General features: G+C 40.4%; 1 protein-coding gene across 11 annotated transcripts in view; it reads right to left on the bottom strand.

The window, feature by feature from the left end:
• The window catches only part of RAPGEF2 (Rap guanine nucleotide exchange factor 2), a 262,263-nt gene that overhangs the window by 127,321 nt on the left and 113,571 nt on the right, over window positions 1-21,371 (bottom strand). For 2 of the 11 annotated variants that reach the window (XM_081543691.1, XM_081543695.1), the window contains exons 1-2: window positions 9,685-9,815; window positions 8,525-8,672 (exon numbers count right to left, since the gene is read on the bottom strand). The exons of 6 other annotated variants lie outside the window; for them this stretch is intronic. In XM_081543691.1, coding sequence (XP_081399817.1) covers window positions 8,525-8,535 — 11 coding nt within the window. In that variant the 5' untranslated portion in view covers window positions 8,536-8,672; window positions 9,685-9,815. Of the gene's footprint in view, window positions 1-8,524; window positions 8,719-9,684; window positions 9,816-21,371 lie in introns of those variants that run through there. 3 more of the 11 variants (XM_081543694.1, XM_081543693.1, XM_081543692.1) reach the window with 3 other exon arrangements.

The raw sequence follows: 21,371 nt of genomic DNA, 5'->3' as shown, positions 1-21,371 counted from the left end.
AGGGATTTCTGTAAAACCAGAGGCAGAAATTAAAAGAATATTTCATTCAGTCTTATTAACAGCAGCTGAAAGTTGGTATTATTTAGATTGCTAAAATCATGACTTAACGGAAATTTAGAAATGATACAGATTAAATAAGAACTTGGTTAATTTTAAAAGTACACCTAGAATCCCTGGCTTCCCTGGTGGCTCAGATGGTCAAGAATCTTCCTGCAATGCGGGAGACCTGGGTTCAATCCCTGGGTTGGGAAGATCCCCTGGAGAATGGAATGGCTACCAACTCCAGTATTCTTGCCTGGAGAATTCCATGGATGGAGAAGCCTGGTGGGCTAAAGTCCCTGGGGGTCACAAAGAGTCAAACACAACTGAGTGACTTTCACTTCACTTAACACTTCACAATCCCTGAGGGCTTTAAGAAAAGTCAGAAATAGATAAAGATTGTTCTAAAGTCATTTGACTAAATTCTCCTCCAAATGCTCCTTGGTGCCACTGTCAGAAATGAACAGTTACTCCTGTTTTTAAGTCTTATAATTAAGCCTTTCTTAAATGAACAATTCAAAGAAATAGAAGAAAACAATAGAATGAGAAAGACCAGTGATAGCTTCAAAAACATTGGAGATATCAAGGTAACATTTCATGCAACGATGGGCTCCATAAAGGGCAAAAATGGTAAGGACCTAACAGAAAAAGAAGAGATTAAAAAGAGGTGGCATGAATTCACAGAAGAGCTATACTAAAAAGGTCTAAATGAGCCAGATAACCACAATAATGTGGTCACTCAACTAGAGCCAGACATCTTGGAGTGTGAAGTCAAGTGGGCCTTAGGAAGCATTACTATGAACACAGCTAGTGGAGGTGATGGAATTCCAACTGAGCTATTTCAAATCCTAAAAGATGGTGCTGTTATAGTGCTGCACTCAATATGCCCACAAATTTGGAAAACAGCAGTGGCCACAGGCCTGGAAAAGGTCAGTTTTCACTCCAATCCCAAAGAAGGACAATGCCAAAGAATGTTCAAACTACCATACAAGGCGCTCATTTCACACGTTACCATGGTTAGGCTCAAAATCCTTCAAGTTACACTTCAATAGTACGTGAACCAACAACTTCAGATGTACAAACTGGGTTTAGAAAAGGCAGAGGAACCAGAGATCAAATTGCCAACATTCACTGGATAATGGAGAAAGCAAGGGAATTCCAGAAAAACGTGTACGTCTGCTTCATTGACTACACTAAAGCCTTTGACGGTGTGGAAAATTCTTAGAGACAGGAGTACCAGACCACCTTACCTGTCTCCTGAGAAACCTATATGCAGGTCAAGAAGCAAAACCAGACATGGAGCAATGGACTGATTCAAAACTGGGAAAGGAGTACAACAAGGCTGTATATTGTCACCCAGCTTATTCAACTTATATGCAGAGTCCATCATGTGAAATGCCAGGCTGGATGACTCACAAACTGGAATCAAGATTGCCAGGAGAAATATCAACTACCTCAAATATGCAGATGATACCATGCTAATGACAGAAAGTGAAGAGGAACTAAGACATAGTAAGTCCTTACTGACTTGGAATTGAAAGTCCGGGAGATGATATAATGGAAAGAGAGCAGCTATTGTAGTTGAGAATATTGTTTCTCAATAAGCTTTACTACCAGTTAGCTGTGTGATCTTGGTTAAGTCACTCCATCTCTCTGGGCCTTGGATAAGTATATTAAATAATAATGAAGAGTGAAAAGGCTGGCTTGAAACTCAACATTCAAAACAGTAAGATTATGGCATCTGGTACTATCACTTCATGGCAAACAGAAGGGGGAAAGTGGAAACAGCGACAGATTTTATTTTCTTGGGCTCCAAAACCACTGCAGACAGTGACTGCAGCCATGAAATTAAGACACTTGCTCCTTGGAAGGAAAGCTTTGACAAACCTAGACAGCACAATAAAAAGCAGAGACATCACTTTGCTGACAAAAGTCCATATAGTTAAAGCTATGGATTTTCCAGTAGTCATGTACAGGTGTGAGAGTTGGACCATAAAGAAGGCTGAGTGCCAAAGGATTGATGCTTTCAAATTGTGGTGCTGGAAAAGACTCTTGAGGGTCCCTTGGGCTGCAAGGAAATCAAACCAGTCAATCCTAAAGGAAATCAACCCTGAATGTTCATTGGAAGGATTGATGCTGAAGCTCCAATACTTTGACCACCTGATGCAGAGCCAACTCATTAGAAAAGACCCTGATGCTGGGAAAGATTGAAGGCAAAAGAAGGAGGCAGTAGAGGATGAGATGATTAGATACCTTCAGCAACTCAATGGACATGACTTTGAGAAAACTCTGGGAGATAGTGGAGGACAGAGGAGCCTGGCGTGCTGTAGTCTATGGGGTTGCAAAGAGTTGGACACGACTTAGCAACTGAACAACAAAGAAACTACACGAAGTGGCCAAAAAAATTCAATGGAATCCCCACCAAATTCCTCCCCAAAATATTTTTTTGCAGAAATGGAAAAAGCAATCTTTACATTCATATAAAATTGCAAGAGGCCCTCATTAGCCAAAATAGTCTTGAAAAGCAACAAAGTCAGAGAATGTATGCTTTTGATTTCAAAACTTACTACAAAGCTGCAATCAAACTACTGGCTTAAGTAGTACACCAAAACAATGAAGCTGGACCCCTACGTCTCATGACACACAAAATTAAACTGAAAATGGAGCACTGACTAAGTAAGAATGCCAAAAAACAAAAAACTCTTAAGGGGGAGAAAAAAACAGGGATGAGTCTTCATTACCTTGGATTTGACAATAGACTCAGATATGACATCAAAAGCATCAGTAGCAAAAGGAAAATTAAATAAATTGAACTTCATCAAAATTAAAAACTTTGGTGCAAAGGACATTATCAAGAAATGGATAAGACAATCTACAAAATAGGAGAAAATATTTGTAAAGCATATATCTGAGAAGGATTTAATATCCAGAGTACATAATTCCTACAACTCAACAACAAAAAGTCAACCCAATTAAAAAATAGGCAAAGGACTTGAATAGACTTTTCTCCAAATGGCTGATAAGCACATGAAAAGTTGTTCAACATCTTTAGTTATTAGAAAAAAGTAAATCAAAAACACAAGGAGCTACTCACCAAGTTACCCACTCTCCCCCAGACTGTAGTTTACTACAGCTTAATAAATCCTGGCTATGTTTTCTACAGAAAAATAAATAAATAAAAACACAAAACGGGCTTCCCTGGTGGTCTAGTAGTTAAGAATCCACCTGCCAATGCAGAGGACACAGGTTCGATCCCTGATCTGGGAAGATTCAACATGCCTCGAGCAACAAAGCTACTGAAGCCCATGTGCCTAGAGCCCATGCTCTGCAACAAGAGAAATCACTGCAATGAGAAGCCAGAACACCAAAACAAAGAGTAGCTCCCATTTGCAGCAACTAGACAAAGCCTGAGCACAGCAACGAAGACCCAGGTGGCCAAAAATAAACAAACCCTAAACACACACACACCACACACAAAACAAAAACTCACAATAAGATACCATTTCACATCTGATACTGCATGTGAATGAGATACTAGAATGGCTATAATTAAAAAAAAAAAAAAAAAGCAAGTGTTGAAGAGAAACTGGAACCTTTGTGGAGATGTAAAACGGTGCCATAACTGTGAAAAAGAGTTTGGTAGTTCCTCCAAAAGCTACACATAGAATTAACAGAAGACCCAGCAATTCCACTCCTGGATAAACATCCAAAAATATTAAAAATATGGACCCAAATATTTGTACATCAGTGTTCACTGCAATAACAAAAGGTGAAAAATGCCACAAGTGTCCTCAACAGATGAGTGGACAAACAAAATGTGACATATACAGACAATGGAATATTATTCAGCTATAAAAAGGACTAAAGATCTCATAAGTGTTACAACATGGATAAGCCTTGAAAGCATTATGCTAAGTGCCACAGCCAGTCAGAAAATGACAAATATCATATAAGATTCCACCTACATGAGATATCTAGAATAGGCAAATTCATAAAGACAGAAAGTAAACTTGAGGTTTCCAGGCATTAGGGGAATGCCTAACAGTTACAAAGTTTCTGTTTGGAGCTACGGAACATAAGTTTTGGAGACAAGTAGTGGTAATTACAGAGAAGGCAATGGCACCCCACTCCAGTACTCTTGCCTGGAAACTCCCATGGGTGGAGGAGCCTGGTAGGCTGCAGTCTATGGGGTCACTAGGAGTCGGACACGACTGAGTGATTTCCCTTTCACTTTTCACTTTCATGCATTGGAGAAGGAAATGGCAACACACTCCAGTGTTCTTGACTGGAGAATCCCAGGGACGGGGGAGCCTGGTGGGCTGCCGTCTATGGGGTCAACAGAGTTGGACACGACTGAAGTGACTTAGCAGCAGTAGCAGCAGTAGTAATTAATTGCACAATAGTCTGATTATAAGTAACACTATTTAAATGATTAAAATGACATATTTTATGTGATACACATGAGCATATCCACAATTTCTTAAAAAATGTATTATCAGAGAAACTTATCAAGATTTTTGTTTGTTTTAGAGGTTTTGGGTTTTTTGGCAAAATTCAGGACTTCAAGAAAAAAAAGTAGTAACTCCACTTTGCCCAAAAAAGAACGCAGGTTAGGGGCAAAGAAGTTAAGTTTGATGACTGAACTACACCACTGATTAGCTTGGAACCAACTGTGTGGATCACAATAAACTGTGGAAAATTCTGAAAGAGATGGGAATACCAGACCACCTGACCTGCCTCTTGAGAAACCTGTATGCAGGTCAGGAAGCAACAGTTAGAACTGGACATGGACTGGTTCCAAATAGGAAAAGGAGTACGTCAAGGCTGTATATTGTCACCTTGCTTATTTAACTTATATTCAGAGTACATCATGAGAAATGCTGGGCTAGAGGAAGCACAAGCTGGAATCAAGATTGCCAGGAGAAATATCAATAACCTCAGATATGCAGATGACACCACCCTGATGGCAGAAAGTGAAGAAGAACTAAAGAGCCTCTTGATGAAAGTGAAAGAGGAGAGTGAAAAAGTTGGCTTAAAGCTCAACATTCAGAAAACTAGGATCATGGCATCCGGTCCCATCACTTCATGGCAAATAGATGGGGAAACAGTGGAAACAGTGGCTGACTTTATTTTTCTGGGCTCCAAAATCACTGCAGATGGTGATTGTAGCCATGAAATTAAAAGACGCTTACTCCTTGGAAGGAAGTTATGACCAACCTAGACAGCATATTAAAAAGCAGAGACATCACTTTGTCAACAAAGGTCTGCCCAGTCAAGGCTATGGTTTTTCCAGTGGTCATGTATGGATGTGAGAGTTGGACCATAAAGAAAGCTGAGCGTCGAAGAATTGATGCTTTTGAACTGTGGTGTTGGAGAAGACTCTTGATATTCCCTTGGACTGCGAGGAGATCCAACCAGTCCATCCTAAAGGAGATCAGTCCTGGGTGTTCATTGGAAGGACTGATGTTGAAGCTGAAACCCCAATACTTTGGCCACCTGATGCAAAGAGCTGACTCATTTGAAAAGACCCTGATGCTGGGAAAGATTGAGGGCAGGAGGAGAAGGGAATGATAGAGGATGAGATGGTTGGATGGCATCACCGACTCGATGGACATGGGTTTGGGTGGACTCCGGGAGTTGGTGATGGACAGGGAGGCCTGACGTGCTGCGGTTTATGGGGTCGCAAAGAGTCGGACACGACCGAGTGACTGAACTGAACTGAATCTCTTTTCTATACTAAGTCTGCAATGAAGTGATAGAGGTATGGGTGAAAGAACTAGGAAGATATGAAGACATGGTAAACAAAGGTTAATAAAATATTTGAAATCATTTTTTAAGTTTTTTATTTTATATTGGAGTGTAGTTGATTAACAACATTGTGTTAGTTTCAGGTGTGCTGCCAAACATTTCAGTTATACTTACACATTAATCTACTCTTTTTCAAATTCTTTTCCTATTTAGGTTATTACAAAATACTGAGCAGAGTTCCCTGTGCTATACAGTAGGTTCTTGTTGTTTATCCATTTAATACATGTGCTCAATCATTCAGTCATGTCTGACTCTTTGTAACCCCATGGGCTGTAGCTCGCCAGGCTCCTCTGTCCATGGAATTTTCCAATCAAGAATACTGGAATGGTTGCCACTTCCTACTCCAGGGGATTTTTCAGGCTCCGGGATCAAACCCTTGTCTCTGTGTCTCCTGCATCACAGGCGGATTCTTTACCGCCAGCACCACCTTGGAAGTCCAATTTTACACGTAATAGTGTGTATATGTTCACCCCAAATTCCCAATTTATCTTCCATCCTTCATCCCTGGTAACCTGAAGTCAGTTCTGAAGAGGCAATTATACCTACATTTTCCTCTCACCCAGCATTATTCCATTTTTATTTTATTCCTGGTCATAAATTAGAGGGTCTCCCCATCGTGCCAGCCCAGTCTTCATATATATATGGAGAAAGTGGGAGAAAGACAGAGATGCTCACTCATGTACAGTTCTGCTTCCCATTTGTCTTCCAAAAACTTACTGGACACAAACTCCATAATCAATATTGTTCAGTTGCTAAGTCATGTTCGACTCTTTCCAGTCCCATAGACTGCAGCATGCAAGGCTTCCCTATCTTTCACTATCTCCCAGAGTTTGCTCAAACTCATGAACTATGCAATCAACACAGAGCTTACAAGAAACTCACTAAATGTCACCCCTCTTCTTGGTTTACATTCTATGAAAGATGAGTACACAAGAGGTTGGTGATAACAGGCGAACAGCGAGCTATGAGTTTAATAAAAGGAATGTCATATTTGCTGACTACAATGCATCTCAAAAACAAAATGGATTTCTCGAATGTCAGAGTTGAGAAAAACACTTGGAAAATCATATAGTACAGGGTCTCCTGGCCTTTTTCCCACCTTCAGCTTCACACATGAAGGTAGGCCAGAATCCAATGTGCTACATCAAAGGCCCTCAAACATTTCGATTTAGAAAAAGGCCCCAAAGGAGTTTCAGTATGTATGACCCACTATCCTACTCTGCTCACGAGAAATGTTCAATTTCCATTCCACAAGTGGGAAAACAAAGCCAAACTACCTCAGAATAGGTTAAAAGAAATGCCCCGCAACACCACCAGGCTTCATGGCACGGTTCTGTGATCCCACACTGACCTCACCCCTTCTCTCACTTTCTTCACCAGCCCTTTTCCACATTCAGTAATATAAAAACTCTGGTCCTTGCTAAGCTTGACATGTATGAGTAATAATTCCCAGACATCCTCAGGAATACTGCTATAGGGCATCACATTTACCTGTAAAGCATAAACTCAACAAGCGGGGAACAGAGCTCTGTGGAAAGGTGGATTCTCAGAGGTTGGCTCACTCACTGGCTAGTTGAGTGAAAAAGACAAATCAGCTTTTACAATTCAGGAAGCAATTCGAATTCAGCAAAATTACAAATGACCATCAGGAGTTTGAGGGTTACTCTGGGAGAGTCAAAGGTTTGAAAGTCAAATCTGTAAAAACCAAGCCTCCTCAGGCAGCTGCTGCCAGAAATTCAACTACTAGCACATCTGCTTCTTTGAAATGGCACTCATAATATGACGTTCCAAGATAAACAAAGATATTTTTAAAATTTAAGCTCAAGTTTTAAAGTGACACAGCTTTTTTTAAACTCTGAATTTAAATTCTTTAAAAAATTGTCTTCTGGCAACTTCAGCCTTTCTATGTACACATGCATCTGTGTATGAGACACAAATATTTATATAACTGTCTTTCAAAAAAAGATGTAGGTAACATTATCAATAAGACTTGGTCTGAATAGTTAAAAACCTGTTAGCTCTTTCTACACTTGATGCCAGCCTTTCACAAAACTCCAGAAAGTTAGAAAGAGATAAGGAGAAACAGAGAAGTAGGGCATTTGTGTTTTAAGAATGCTGTTAGGCTTCTGATTCTACACAGTGTGAACATTTAATTACTATAGGCTCTAAATCCTTCTAAATTGTCCTGTCAAAGTGCAGCATATAGCTTGGCTTTCAACTATTAATCTCAATGTAATTTCAGAGCATCCTGATAATCTTAGACTAAACCACCAAAGATGACAACTAAAAGTGACGCAGACTCACTTTAGGTCAACCTATTGGTTCTCTGTGATATTTTTTTTTAAAAAAGTTAAACTCACAGAAAATGATTAATGAAAAGACTACCTGCAGCATAACAAACACAAGATACCTAAATGCTCACAGTTCTCAGTAAAACGAACTGAGGAATGGTTGTTCCAAAAACAGTTTAACATTCCAGATTTTCATTCCCATTAATCTTTTTTTTCCTTACAGAACAAACTAAAAATTAAAATATATGCAGACGAAAAATTTACTAAGTGTAATTAGTCTCCTATATAATGTAAAATAGAAAAAAAAATGTTAATAGTCTGATAAACTTTCAAGTCCAAGGTTCACGACAAGAAGGCACCAGTTGTCTGCAGGTATCAAATCTTACCTAGTTGTCATAAATACCCACAAGCCGTAATTCACCGGACAGGGTTCCGCAGGCTCTTTCTGAGGTCAGGCCACCTTGCCCTGCACTTCTGCGACCACATTTTCCCATCCAAGTTGAGTCCTGAGCGCTTCTACCACCGTGTCTGTGTCTACGAAGGCAGTGAGTGGCTGAGCACAGAAGCCTCTTCTGTCAGTGTCCCTAAACTTGCCCTTTGTATACAAGGGCCCCCGCATTCCTGCTGTGCGTCAGAACTGCCCAGTGGAATGCAACTCCTCAGTACCGGAATGTAAACTTTTTCATGTCAGGCTACATCCACACAGCCATCAAACTGCCCTACACTGGTGGGCAGTCCTTACTTACAGAATGTTTGAAAATGTGATTCTCCGATACTGATTCTCCATATCTTCATCTCTAAAAATGAAGACAGTTGCTAAAATGTATTTTCCTCCTTAAAAATCTAAGTAAATGACTGGCCTGATGCCCCTAAACCAAAACCAATAATATCTGTGTAGGACTTACCAAAAATACTCACATGAAACTGTCTTTAGATAGCAGAACAGCAGTAAACATTTAAGAAAAAGAAAAATCTAACAAGTAACTGCTGATGCAATCAATTCCATTCTCAAAAATCAGTAGACTCTAAAGGAATACATTTTAACAGAATAGCAAAATGGTTTGAAAGGCATCACTTAATCCTTTAAAAAATATTTTGTCCTCACTCATTAGTTTAAAAAACAAGCCAAAAAAAAAAAAACAAGTAACAGCTATTTATACCAAAAACATACACACACCAAGTACACACTGAAGTTGTGTGTGTCTAAATTACAAATGGTTCTTAAAGTGCGGCCTGAACAGGCTATTTCAGAAGTAACTGGGAAAATGAAACAGGCAGTTTCTTTGGAGGCTCATTTAGAAGTATTCTAATAATCATCACCCTGCACAGATGAACAGAGGTTTGCTCCTCTGCACAGCAAATCTCCACATTTAAGCTACGCTTATAAAAATAGAGCGCAATAAAAAAAAAACTGTTAGGGGAAGGCCTCAGAGCTATGTTTTATGTTTTCTCCCGCTCTGTAGCTTGTGGTCTATTTAACTATAGAAGAACTAGACATCTGCTACTTACGTTGTGAACATTTTGATCCCTTAAAACAAAATCTAACCTGCACTGTCTTCAGTATCTCTGAAGCACCAGCGCTGCCTCCTCCTAGAGGAGCCGGGTCTCTGTGGCTACCAGCTCGCCCCATCGCCCCTGCGTTTGCTCTCCCCGGGTGCACGGGCCTGCAGCCTGTGTGGGGAGCTAGGATTCCTCCCGGCGGCCAATTTCCTGCTTCAGTGACCCACCCACTCCTCCTGGCTGCAGTTCAGAGTTACGCATGCTGTGCAAGCGGGCACTGTTTCCGCATACCAGCCTCATGACCACAGCAGCTGCCTGACAGTCACTCCTTATCAATTTCTATTAATTCATTATCCACTCTTGTAAGTCAAGGGCAAGTAGGGAAATCCGCTGTGTCTGTTCTCCTCTGAGTCTTCAAGGTCAAATGCTTAGATGTGCCAAGCAGTGCGGTTTTGTTACTGACATTTACCCAACCTGTACTACACACACTACTCTCAACCACCAAAGGGATGCTGAATTGTACACCTGGCTGGAACAATTATCCTGGAAAAGGTGAGCATAAATCTACATTCAAACAACGTGGGAAAAGTTGAAAGAGGCTGCTTTTGCCCTTATTTTTCCCTTCTAGAGAAAAAAGGTGGCTCTTACCTCGCTGTATGGGGGTGAAGAGAGCAAGCAGCTTTTGTCTCCTGCCACAATCTACCCAGCAAAGGACTGAAGAGTGATGATGACTACACTTTGGTGGGGTCTGTGTCCTCGTGACCAGCTGCTGGAGGACAGCTCAGCTAAACTGATCTGCTGCTATCAGTCTAGCAGTGGCACGAACGGGTCTCTGCTGATCACAGGGCTTTGCGCACAGATGGCAGCTGATCAGTTTGTATAAAAGTTATGGTCCATACAGCTCTCCCTTCAGTTTCTGCATGCACGCCTTATCCAAAATGCCTTTGTTACAGTGTGCTCCCTGTTTCATTGCGCAAAGCTCGCCATGGAGAAGTTGAAGAGGCAAGGAAGCTCTCAGCTCTGAAGTCTTATTTTAAAATGACTTGACTTTTATAAAATTCATTACAAGTAAAATAAATAAATAAGTTAAGAAGAAACTGAGGACTTCCTTGGCAGTCCAAGGGTTAAAACTCTGTGCTTTCACTGCAGGAGGCACAGGTTAAATCCCACATGCCACACTGCGTGGGCTATTATATAAATAATTTTTTTTTTTAATTTTAAAAAAGAAATATCTTAACAGACCTATGCATCTTGCTAATGAGAAAAATGGTAGATGAATTCAAATGAATGGTTCAGGCTGATCCTAACCACTAAGAACGTGAACTGATCTTAAGAATCAAACATCTCAAGTAACTGCAACAAAACATCTGATATTCTTTTAAGTCTCATATAAATGGCACCAAAACCCAAACCCAGCCTCCCCCAAATCTGGCACATATCATAAAATATGCTGAAATAGCACACGTCTTTGTAAGATAGGACCTCAACAACAATTTGGGTCACTTGAATAGTACTGCATTCATGAAATTCTTGGAAGTTAACACTTTTCCAAGAAAGGAAAAGCATATATTGACACATATGAGTAGCTTCTCACAAAGATAGCAAGTAACAAAATGTCAATTTTTTGAATTCATATGAATGAAATGTGAAGATTTCTCAGAAACCATACTTATCCTGTTTTTCCTTGTTTTATAAATAATTGTTCCTTCTAATTCTACCAACAGTAACCCTGGCAATACTGTTTAACCTATTTCAAATCTGCTCTTATAGAATGTAGTTAAAAACTTACCACGTATCATCAAAAAATAAAATACTTAGTAATATATTTAATGAAGGCTGTGCATGACCTGTACACTGAAAACACAAAAGGATACTTAACTCTACAAAGAGAAATAGTAAAAGATCTAAATCAGTTCTGAGCTACACCATGTTCATGGTTTGGAAGGCTCAATATTAAGATAGCAAACCCTCCCAAACTGATCCACAGATCCAACACAATTCCAATGAAACCCTAACATTGACAAGCTGATTTTAGAATTTATATGGAAAAGCAAAGACATAGAGAGTTAAATAATTTTAATACAGAAAAAGGTGAGGGATTTACACTACATGGTTTTTACTATAAAACCACAGGGTATTGGTATAAGAACTGACATGTAGATCAATAGAACAAAAGAGAGTTAAGAAATAGACCTGAGACAAATACAGTCTAAGTGAAGTGTGAAGAGTCCCTCAGTCATGTCCAACTCTTTGAGACCCCATGGACTATAGAGTCTATGGAATGCTCCAGGCCAGAATACTGGAGTGGGTAGCCTTTCCCTTCTCCAGGGAATCTTTCCAACCCAGGGATCAAACCCAGGTCCCTGGCATTGCATGCGGATTCTTTACCAGCTGAGCCACAAGCGAAGCCCAAGAATACTGGAGTGGGTAGCCTATCCCTTCTCCAGGGGATCTTGCTGACCCAGGAATCAAACCAGGGTCTCCTGCATTGCAGGCAGATTCTTTACCAACTGAGCTATGAGGGAAGCCCAAATATAGTCTACTGATTTTTAATAAATATGCTAAGGTAACTTAACAGATAAAAAATATTCTTTTCAATAAATGGTTCTGGAACAGGCAAATATCAGTATCAAAAAACATAAACAAAACCTCAACCCTTATCTTACATCATACATAAAAATTAAATCAAAATGGATCTCAGGCCTAAATGGATCAGCTGAAACTTTTAAATTTCTACAAGAAAAACACGAGAAAACCTTTATGACATCAAGTTAAGAAAAGATTTCTTAAACAGGACACCAAGAAAATGCTGACATAAATGAACTTCATGAAGGTGAAAAAGTTTTTGCTTCTAAAACATATAGTTAAGAAAAAGCCAAGCCATGGACTGGAAGAAAATTTTTGCAAAATATGTCCAAAGGAATTGTACCCGAAATATATAAAGAACATACTCCAAAGTAAGACAGTCAATTCAATTTTTTTAGTGTGCAAAATCCAATTTAAAAATATGGTTTGAAATGGGTGAACTAACACTTCAAAGAAGATACATGAATGGCCAATTAACACATTAAAAATTCTCAACACTAGTCTTCAGAGAAACACACAATAAAACCACAGTGTAATTACCATTACATATATGGTATATTCACTTTTTAGCTGAAGTGGCTAAAATTAGAAAGACAGATAATACCAAGTGTTGCCGAAGATATGTAGTAACCAGAACTCTCAAACTGCTTGTGGAAGGGCTAAATGTTATAGCCGGTATGGAAAACAGTGTGACAGCTTCTTATAAAGTTAAACATACATTTGCTACATAACACATCCATCCCACTCTCAGGTATTTATTCAAGAAGTCATGAAAACATGTCCATACAAATACATGTTCATGAATGTTGACAGAAGCCAAAAAGTGGAAGCAACCCAAACCATCATTTTCAAACTGTGTTTTCTAAAATATGAATACTATCTTGCTTATAAAGTTCAATAGGATTTATGAAATCTGGCATCCCTTTTATGTAAGAATTGGCAATATACTGCACAGCTTGCTTACAATAGTATATGAGATAATTTTACATTGGAATGAACAGTAAGGCAAAGTTCAGTTGTCAAAGCCTGTCCCTACAGTCTTCTGACCTGATAAGCATCTCTTTTTTGCCTCTGTATTCTCCCTATTTACCTGTCCCTCCACCATATTCAGGGAGAAGGCAATGGCACCCCACTCTAGTACTCTTGCCTGGAAAATCCCATGGACAGAGGAGCCTGGTAGGCTACAGTCCATGGGGTCGCTAAGAGTTGGACATGACTGAGAGACTTCACTTTCACTTTTCCCTTTCATGCACTGGAGAAGGAAATGGCAACCCACTCCAGTATTCTTGCCTGGAGAATCCTAGGGATGGCGGAGCCTGGTGGGCTGCCGTCTATGGGGTCACACAGAGTCGGACACGACTGAAGCGACGTAGCAGCAGCAGCCACCATATTCATTTCACCTCTGATATCCACCCACCTCAGTTCAGTTCAATTCAGTTCAGTTGCTCAGTTGTATCTGACTCTTTGCGACCCCATGGACTACAGCATGCCAGGCCTCCCTGTCCATCACCAATTACCAAAGTTTATTCAAACTCATGTCCGTTGAGTCAGTGATGCCATCCAACCATCTCATCCTCTGTCATCCCCTTCTCCTCCTGCCTTCAAATCTTTCCCAGCATCAGGGTCTTTTCCAATGAGTCAGTTCTTCACATCAGGTAGCCAAAGTATTGGAGTTTCAGCTCCAGCATCAGTCCTTCCAATGAATATTCAGGGCTGATTTCCCTTAGGATGGATTGGTTGGATCTCCTTGCTGTCCAAGGGACTTTCAAGAGTCTTTTCCAACACCACAGTTCAAAAGCATCAATTCTTCGGCGCTCAGCTTTCTTTACAGTCCAACTCTCACATCCATACATGACTACTGGAAAAATCTACTGGAAAAATCATAGCTTTGACTAGACGGACCTCTGTTGGCAAAGTAATGTCTCTGCTTTTTAATATGCTGTCTATGTTGGTCATAACTCTTCTTCCAAGGAGCAAGCGTCTTTTAATTTCATGGCTGCCGTCACCATCTGCAGTGATTTTGGAGCGCCCCAAAATAAAGTCTCTCACTGTTTCCATTGTTTCCCCATCTATTTGCCATGAAGTGAAGGGACCAGATGCCATGATCTTAGTTTTCTGAAACTAAACCACCCACCTCAACCCCTCTAAATTATTTTGTAGCTATCAAAGGCATCACACTATCCGACATGCAAGTTCAAAGGATCTTTTATTCCATCCTCTCCCTTCTCTGTAATTCAAGTCACTAAATTCCATCATTAGTCTTCCTAAACTACTCTCACATGCACCTCCTATCAAATTCTATTTCTATGAAAACACTAGTCAGGTCCATACAGATAGGGTTCCTGTCTCTGGTCCCAGCTTTACAGCATCTTCCAGGATCTCTTCATTCACTGATCATAAAACTGCAGTGTTTGCTGGTTTCACAGTCATTAGCCCAATTGCTCAGTTAAGATCCGACTGACCACCTGCTTGTGAGCTTTGAAAAGAGAGGGTAAGGTCCAGCCCAGATTGTGGTGACTGAAAGTCTCCAGGGTCAGGCCTCAGTGTGGTACCCATCCTAAGCCAAGTGAATCTAATAATTGGCCCAGCTTGGTCAGTTATTGTTCATGTTACCTCCTAACCATCTTTATTGCCAAATGCATACTCCGTCGTGTCTGACTCTTTGTGGCCCCATGGACTGCAGCCCACCAGGCTCCTCTGTCCATGGTATTCCTAGGGAGGAATACTGGAGTGGGTTGCCATTTCCTCCTCCAGGAGATCCTTCTAAACCAAGGATCAAACCCACATCTCCTGCATTGGCAGGCAGATTCTTTACCACCGAGCCACCTGGGAAGCCCCTTATTGCCAAATACAAGGCCTCTAATCCAGGATCTTTTCTACTTTTTGTCTCACAAGCACTTTCTAAGAAAAGTTAAAACATACTGCTTAGGCTTGGATCATCATCAGGTAGCTCTTCTCCATGTATCTGAAGGACTGTGTGTGTCAGTTGCTCAGTCGTTTCCAACTCTTTGCAACCCCATGGGGTGTAGCCTGCCAGGCGCCTCGTCCATAGGATTTCCCAGCTAAGAATACTGTAATGGGTTGCCATTTCCTTCATCTCCAGGGAATCTTCCTGACCCAGGGATCAAACCCAGGTCTCCTGCAACTACTCTATACTCTGACATAGATAATAAAACCACTGCTTTAGACACAATGATACTTCCATACACAACATTAACTATATATGTGTATATACTGATATAGACACACATTAACTATATATAAAATTAACATATAAAATTTTACTTAACGTGTATTGATATTACCTCAATTTTTTTTAAAGTTCACTTAAATAGGATAATGATTTAAAAACCCAGAAGACCCTAATCACAGGTAACTCTTCATTCTGTGTTTCCAAAATTATATAATAAGTTAAAATCCAAGATCAGATGACTAACTGGTAAACTGAAATGGTCTCAAGATTCTGAATAATAATTATTATTTTAGACTATATAAACAACCACGGCAGTATAAAACTTCTGATATATGTACACATAAACACACATATGCACACACATATCCCATATATGATTTAGACTGGTGAAATAAAATATTAATAGTTTTCCTACCTGTAAAACTGAATTAAGTATAAATACTTAATGGTGGTTTTCTAAATGCACCCCTTTGAACAAAAAATATAATAATAAAATATAGGAAAATATTGGGACAGATTTTGGCCAATGCCTGTGTTTTTAAAATTACCTGAAAATGCCCAAGAAATAGCAAACTTATCTTAATGAAACTGACACATTAAGCAGCTTATAGCTATAAAATGTAAAATATGTCATCATAAAGTAAAAATTATCCTTAAATATAAGACTAACTCAAAAAATTTTAGATGAAGGCTAAACTAAGAACATCCAGTTATTTAATGTTTGTGTAGACCTATAACACATGAGCATTCAATACCAGAAATTATATTTTATATTTAATTGGAAAAATATCCAACACCTATAAAGCCATAAATGTGTGACAAAAGAAAGAAATATCTAAGAAAACAAATTTTTATTTTAAACTTAACATTTCAATATTCTAATCAGTAATAAATATTAAGCATATAGTTTTTAAACCCACATTATACTTAATTAAATTTTAACATAAAAAGGCAGTGATATACATGTCTAAGCTATATTTAAATTTATTTTAACTATTTCTTAATTCTTGAAGTACTTTTAAACAATTTTTAGCACATCTGAAAAATAAAATGTGGTACACAGTATAGCATAAAGTAATTTTCTTTAACACTGAAATACATGGCTTTGCTGTCTATTTTATATATATATATATATATATATATAAAATAGATACCTATATTTCATACATGCAAGTTTACAGTCATAGTAATTTTATAGTCATAGTAAAATAAAAAGAGTGTCCCTGGATTGTGGTTAATTAGAAATTGAATTTTAATAACAACATTCCTATTTTACGAAGTATAATTTGCTTCATCTATCAATTTCTCTCTTAGCGATAGCCTTACTCTTACCATTTTCTCTCAGTGTTCCCAACACTGAAAGGGTATTTCTTTACACAAAGCCAAATTGAGTTGCTCTGTATTTTAAGACACCCTGAATTCATACAGGTGGAGCAGTAATTCACATACTCCTCCAAATCAACCCTTCCCTAGAACAACTGTGCACACACAAGGGGTGCGAGCTCCTTTGCTCTTACAGCAGTAAACAATTGCAACATTTCACGGAGAAAAACAATGCTATATTTCATTGACACATATCAGACTTTGAAACCTTTATGAAGTATAATATCTACTTTTGCAAGAGAAATCCAAACATCACTGCCAAAACAGACTTCCAGGGTGAAATCACATGCTTATTTATGCAAAGGTCCTAGATGACAAGCCCCCTGACTGAAGACTTTAAGCATCAGAGGCGACAGAATATCAACTCTACATACACATACATCAGAACACTTCCCTTTAAGACTACTTACTCTGTTAGGACACCACCAACGCTGGTATTCCAAGGACCACAGAAGCCTGACTTGTATGCACAGCTCACCTGTGCAGCTGTAGTTATAGCAACCGAATTCCCAACTTGACCCAGCCACGAGCTCCCTCTCCAGAGAACCATACTGCTCTGTGCATCGGGTATCACACTGGAATAGGGTCAAAACAATGCTAAATCAATGCTAGCTTTCCAGGATGAAGATGTTGTGTACTACAGCAGAGAGTACAGCCAATATCCAAAGGGGGAATGTTTTTAGTATATCCCATTGTAGCTTTTAACATATTTCACTCTACCTTTAATTTAGACATCTACCTTATTTCAAATTTAACACAGGATATATTTACATAAAGCACAACTAAACTCTGCCTTCAATAGCATTAACTCTAGTCAAATCAAGTTCACATTTGTTTCAAGATGTATTTGCTTTATTTGGAATTCTTTCCCAGCTTCCTTAAAAATCTTTAACATATGTGTTTACCTTCTGTGTGTGTCCTGGGAATACTTGAACTGAGTCACCCTCAAGTAGCACAAGCAGGAGTTATAGATGATGTAAGGGCTGAGGAGGGAGGCACAGGGCTGAGGTACAGAAGGATCTGATAGAGAAAGTTAGCAGAGAGAGAGTGAGGCAAACTAGAAGGGGCTGCTGGCTTCCTGCTCTAATCTTTCTCCATAGAAGGATGAAAAGTAAAACTGAAAGTTGCTCAGTTGTGTCCAACTCTTTGTAACCCCATGGACTTCTCTGTCCATGGGATTCTCCAGGCAAGAATAGTGGAGTGGGCTGCTATTCCCTTCTCCATGGGATCTTCCCAACCCAGGGATCAAACCTGGGTCTCCCCATTGCAGACAGATTCTTTACCCTTGAGCCACCAGGGAAGTCCCTTAGAAGGATATTTGTATATTATTATTTTCAGGAACACAATGCATCTCAGAATAAGACAGATCTTAGGTTCCTGGGTGACTAGAAGCAGCCATATGACTCCACCTGGACAATGTGATGTGAGAGGAAACTTTGTTTCAAGGACACAAGTTAACTTTTTGTTCATCTACCTTTCCCCCGCTTCTGGCTCCCACTGCAGATGTAACGGCTGGAGCTCGGCAGCCAGTCTGTGCCCTGAATGGACGCTGAGTAGAGGAAAGCTATGAGTCAGGAAGAAAGATGGGACCTGGGGCCATTCTGGCTGGTGACTTTCAGGGTTCTCTCACAGGAGAGAAAAAACAACTTCTACTGCATTTATGTGATTGCTTTATGCAATCTAAATTAATAACTTCACTGTAATTAATACAGAGAGCAAACAATATACAGTAAGATGCCACCTGCCCTTTCCCCTCTTCCACGTCCAAAATGGATGGAGTGCTGCCTTCAGCCCAGGCTCCCCAGATGCCTTCTTCCAACACACTGCAGCCCCATTCCCTCCTGACTTTTCTATACTAACCTGACTTTCAATAAATTATAGCTTGTTACAAGTGATTTCTCAGAGGGATTATGTTCTCATAGTATTGTTAAGCTCTTTTTTCAAGTGACTTTTAAAAGGGCACAATAAAAATAGAATCCTGAACCAATACGATTCAATGAATATTTATTAAATGCCTGCTCTGGGCTAGGCCCTGCAGAAGCAAAGATGAATACACACCTGAGGCCTTTAAAGCCATTTGCAGTTGAGAAAGCTGAGAAAGCGTGTGGTTTTCACAGTAGGTGAGGAGGCGTAAGGGGCTGGAGGGGAGGCGGCAACAGTGAGGTGGCCATCCCAGCAGAGAGCAGCAACCCAAGACCATCTCACTAAGGAGGCTGGGTGTTGTCTGTTTGGCAGCTGAGTGTCATTTAAACTCATTATGCGAGGGATCAACAAGAAGAGTCTAGGCTTTTAAACGATGACATGGTTTCACTCTGGAAGAGTCTTGAGGGCAAGTAGGGAGCTGCTCTAACAGAGCAGGTGACAGTAAAGGCACTGCTGGTGCTGATGAAGGCAGGGGACCTGGCAAATGTGGTCACTGCTAACTCTAAGGTGTTATTAGCTGAAAGAAAAAAAAAAACTGTCAGAGGGAAAAGAAAGGTCAGAGCTGAGACTCAAAGAAATTGCTCGAGTAGGTGACAAGCTGTTAATAAAGCCATTAATGACAGAAGCAGCCTTCCAGACACAGTATCTCCAATCCCAGGGCCTGGACACCCTGCTCCCCTCGCCCCTTCACTGTGTGCAAACTAACAATGCCCAGTAGCCCCCACAACCACCTGCCCCATGCCTGCCCCCAAACACTTGCTGGGCTGGGGAAAGACATAAATGATCACATGTCAGTGAACACTGACATCAAGTGGGCACTCAACACTCCTTTTGTTTCACAACTTCTCTCTTGCCCAAACTCTTCAACACCCACCACTGGGCTTCACAACCACACCTAGACCTTGGCTCTGATAGTGGACCTCTAAAAGGGTAAAGCGTTTTTACTCTTTCCAAAGCCAACACTTGCCCCGTCATAGGCTTCACCCACTTCTGCCACAACCCCCTGCCCTCCTACATGAGCCCTCTTCGCTGGGTTACTCACATCAATGCACAGACACACTCTGGCATCTGCTAAAGAGATACATCCCCCTTGACCCTTCAACTCCAGCCAAAACTCCACTTCCCCCCTCCTCCCCACAGTGAAATTTCTGGAAATGATAAAATTTCTCTTTCACCAGTGCTTATCTCCACAAGTAGCCCCCCTGCTTCACTGAGATGGGCTCACTCAGTGACCCAGTTCACTTGTGACCTTCATGTTGTTAAATCCAAGGTCATTTTCCAGTCTCACCCTAGTGATGCTCCATGAAAAAGCGGACTGACAGACCACCTCCCTTCTCAAAATGCCGTTATCCCTTGGCCTTGGTGACACACAGCAAGATGTCCATGTGTCAGCTCCATGGTCCAGGCAGGCACTCGGAGGCTCAGTTACATTTGTAGGCTGGCTAAGACAGAAGAAGTCGCATATGAACAGTTGTAGGGGAGCCACTCAGGACAGAGGTCAGCATAGAAGGGCCCATGCATACTAGTTAAGCATCAAGTTCTCTCAGAGAGACGTTAACTAGCAGCCTAGGGTGATGGTTGATTCTGGAAGTTAGCTCCAGTCACTATGCTCATCACGATTGAGCGCCATTATGGTCAACAGGTATGTCAGTTTTTTCACTGCTGCTGGGCTGGATGTGGGGAAAATAATTGTGGAAGATGGAGGGAAAACAGTCAAGTCCCAGAGGACCGGCTGACACTCATACACACACACACACACACACCTTTATGCTTATAGGTGTGTATTTTAATTCAATTATATCCAGTTATACATATGTTTATGTGTGCAGATCACATTAAAGCAAACAGAAGTACATTTTTATGACTCCCTGCCTAACCAACTATTTCATTAACTGGCCAAATACAGGTCCCAATCACCTGCTCCTGAAGGTGATAAAAGTGCATGATAATGGAGTACACAAAACAATGCTTGAGACAGGCAGTTCTTATAACTTAATTAAAAGACGCTCGCTCTTTGGAAGGAAAGCTATGACAAACCTAGACAGCATATTAAAAAGCAGAGACATTGCTTTGCCAACAAAGGTCCGCATAGTCAAAACTATGGTTTTTCCAGTAGTCATGTACAGATGTGAGAGTTGGACCATAAAGAAAGCTGAGCGCCAAAGAATTCAGGCTTTCGAATTGTGGTGCTGGAGAAGACTCTTGAGAGTTCCTTGGACAGCAAGGAGATCAAATCAGTCCATCCTAAAGGAAATCAGTCCTGAATATTCATTGGAAGGACTGATGCTGAAGTTGAAGCTCCAATACTTTGGCCACCTGATGTGAAGAGCCAACTCAACGGAAAAGACCCTGATGCTGGGAAAGACTGAGGCAAAAGAAGAAGTGGGCAGCAGAGGATGAGATGGTTGGATGGCATCACCGACTCGGTGGACATGAGTTTGAGCAACCACTGGGAGACAGTGGAGTATAGTTAGAATAGACTACACAACAGCAACAACATAACTTATTAGCCCTTCTAACTCTGCTGTCACCTATGCACTTTAGGTCACCCCAAATATCAAAGTCTTATGGTTTCTCTTGGAAGGGAGGGAGCGAAGAAGGTAGAAAGAAGGAAGGGACGATGTTTTCTTTTAAAGAAATACAAGAAA

The sequence above is a fragment of the Giraffa tippelskirchi genome, chromosome 11, assembly GCF_054371585.1.
Source record: "Giraffa tippelskirchi isolate mGirTip1 chromosome 11, T2T-mGirTip1v1.2.pri, whole genome shotgun sequence".
In the NCBI taxonomy this organism is placed as follows: domain Eukaryota; kingdom Metazoa; phylum Chordata; class Mammalia; order Artiodactyla; family Giraffidae; genus Giraffa; species Giraffa tippelskirchi.
Note: the sequence above shows the minus strand (reverse complement) of the source record. Positions and strands in the feature narration are given on the sequence as shown.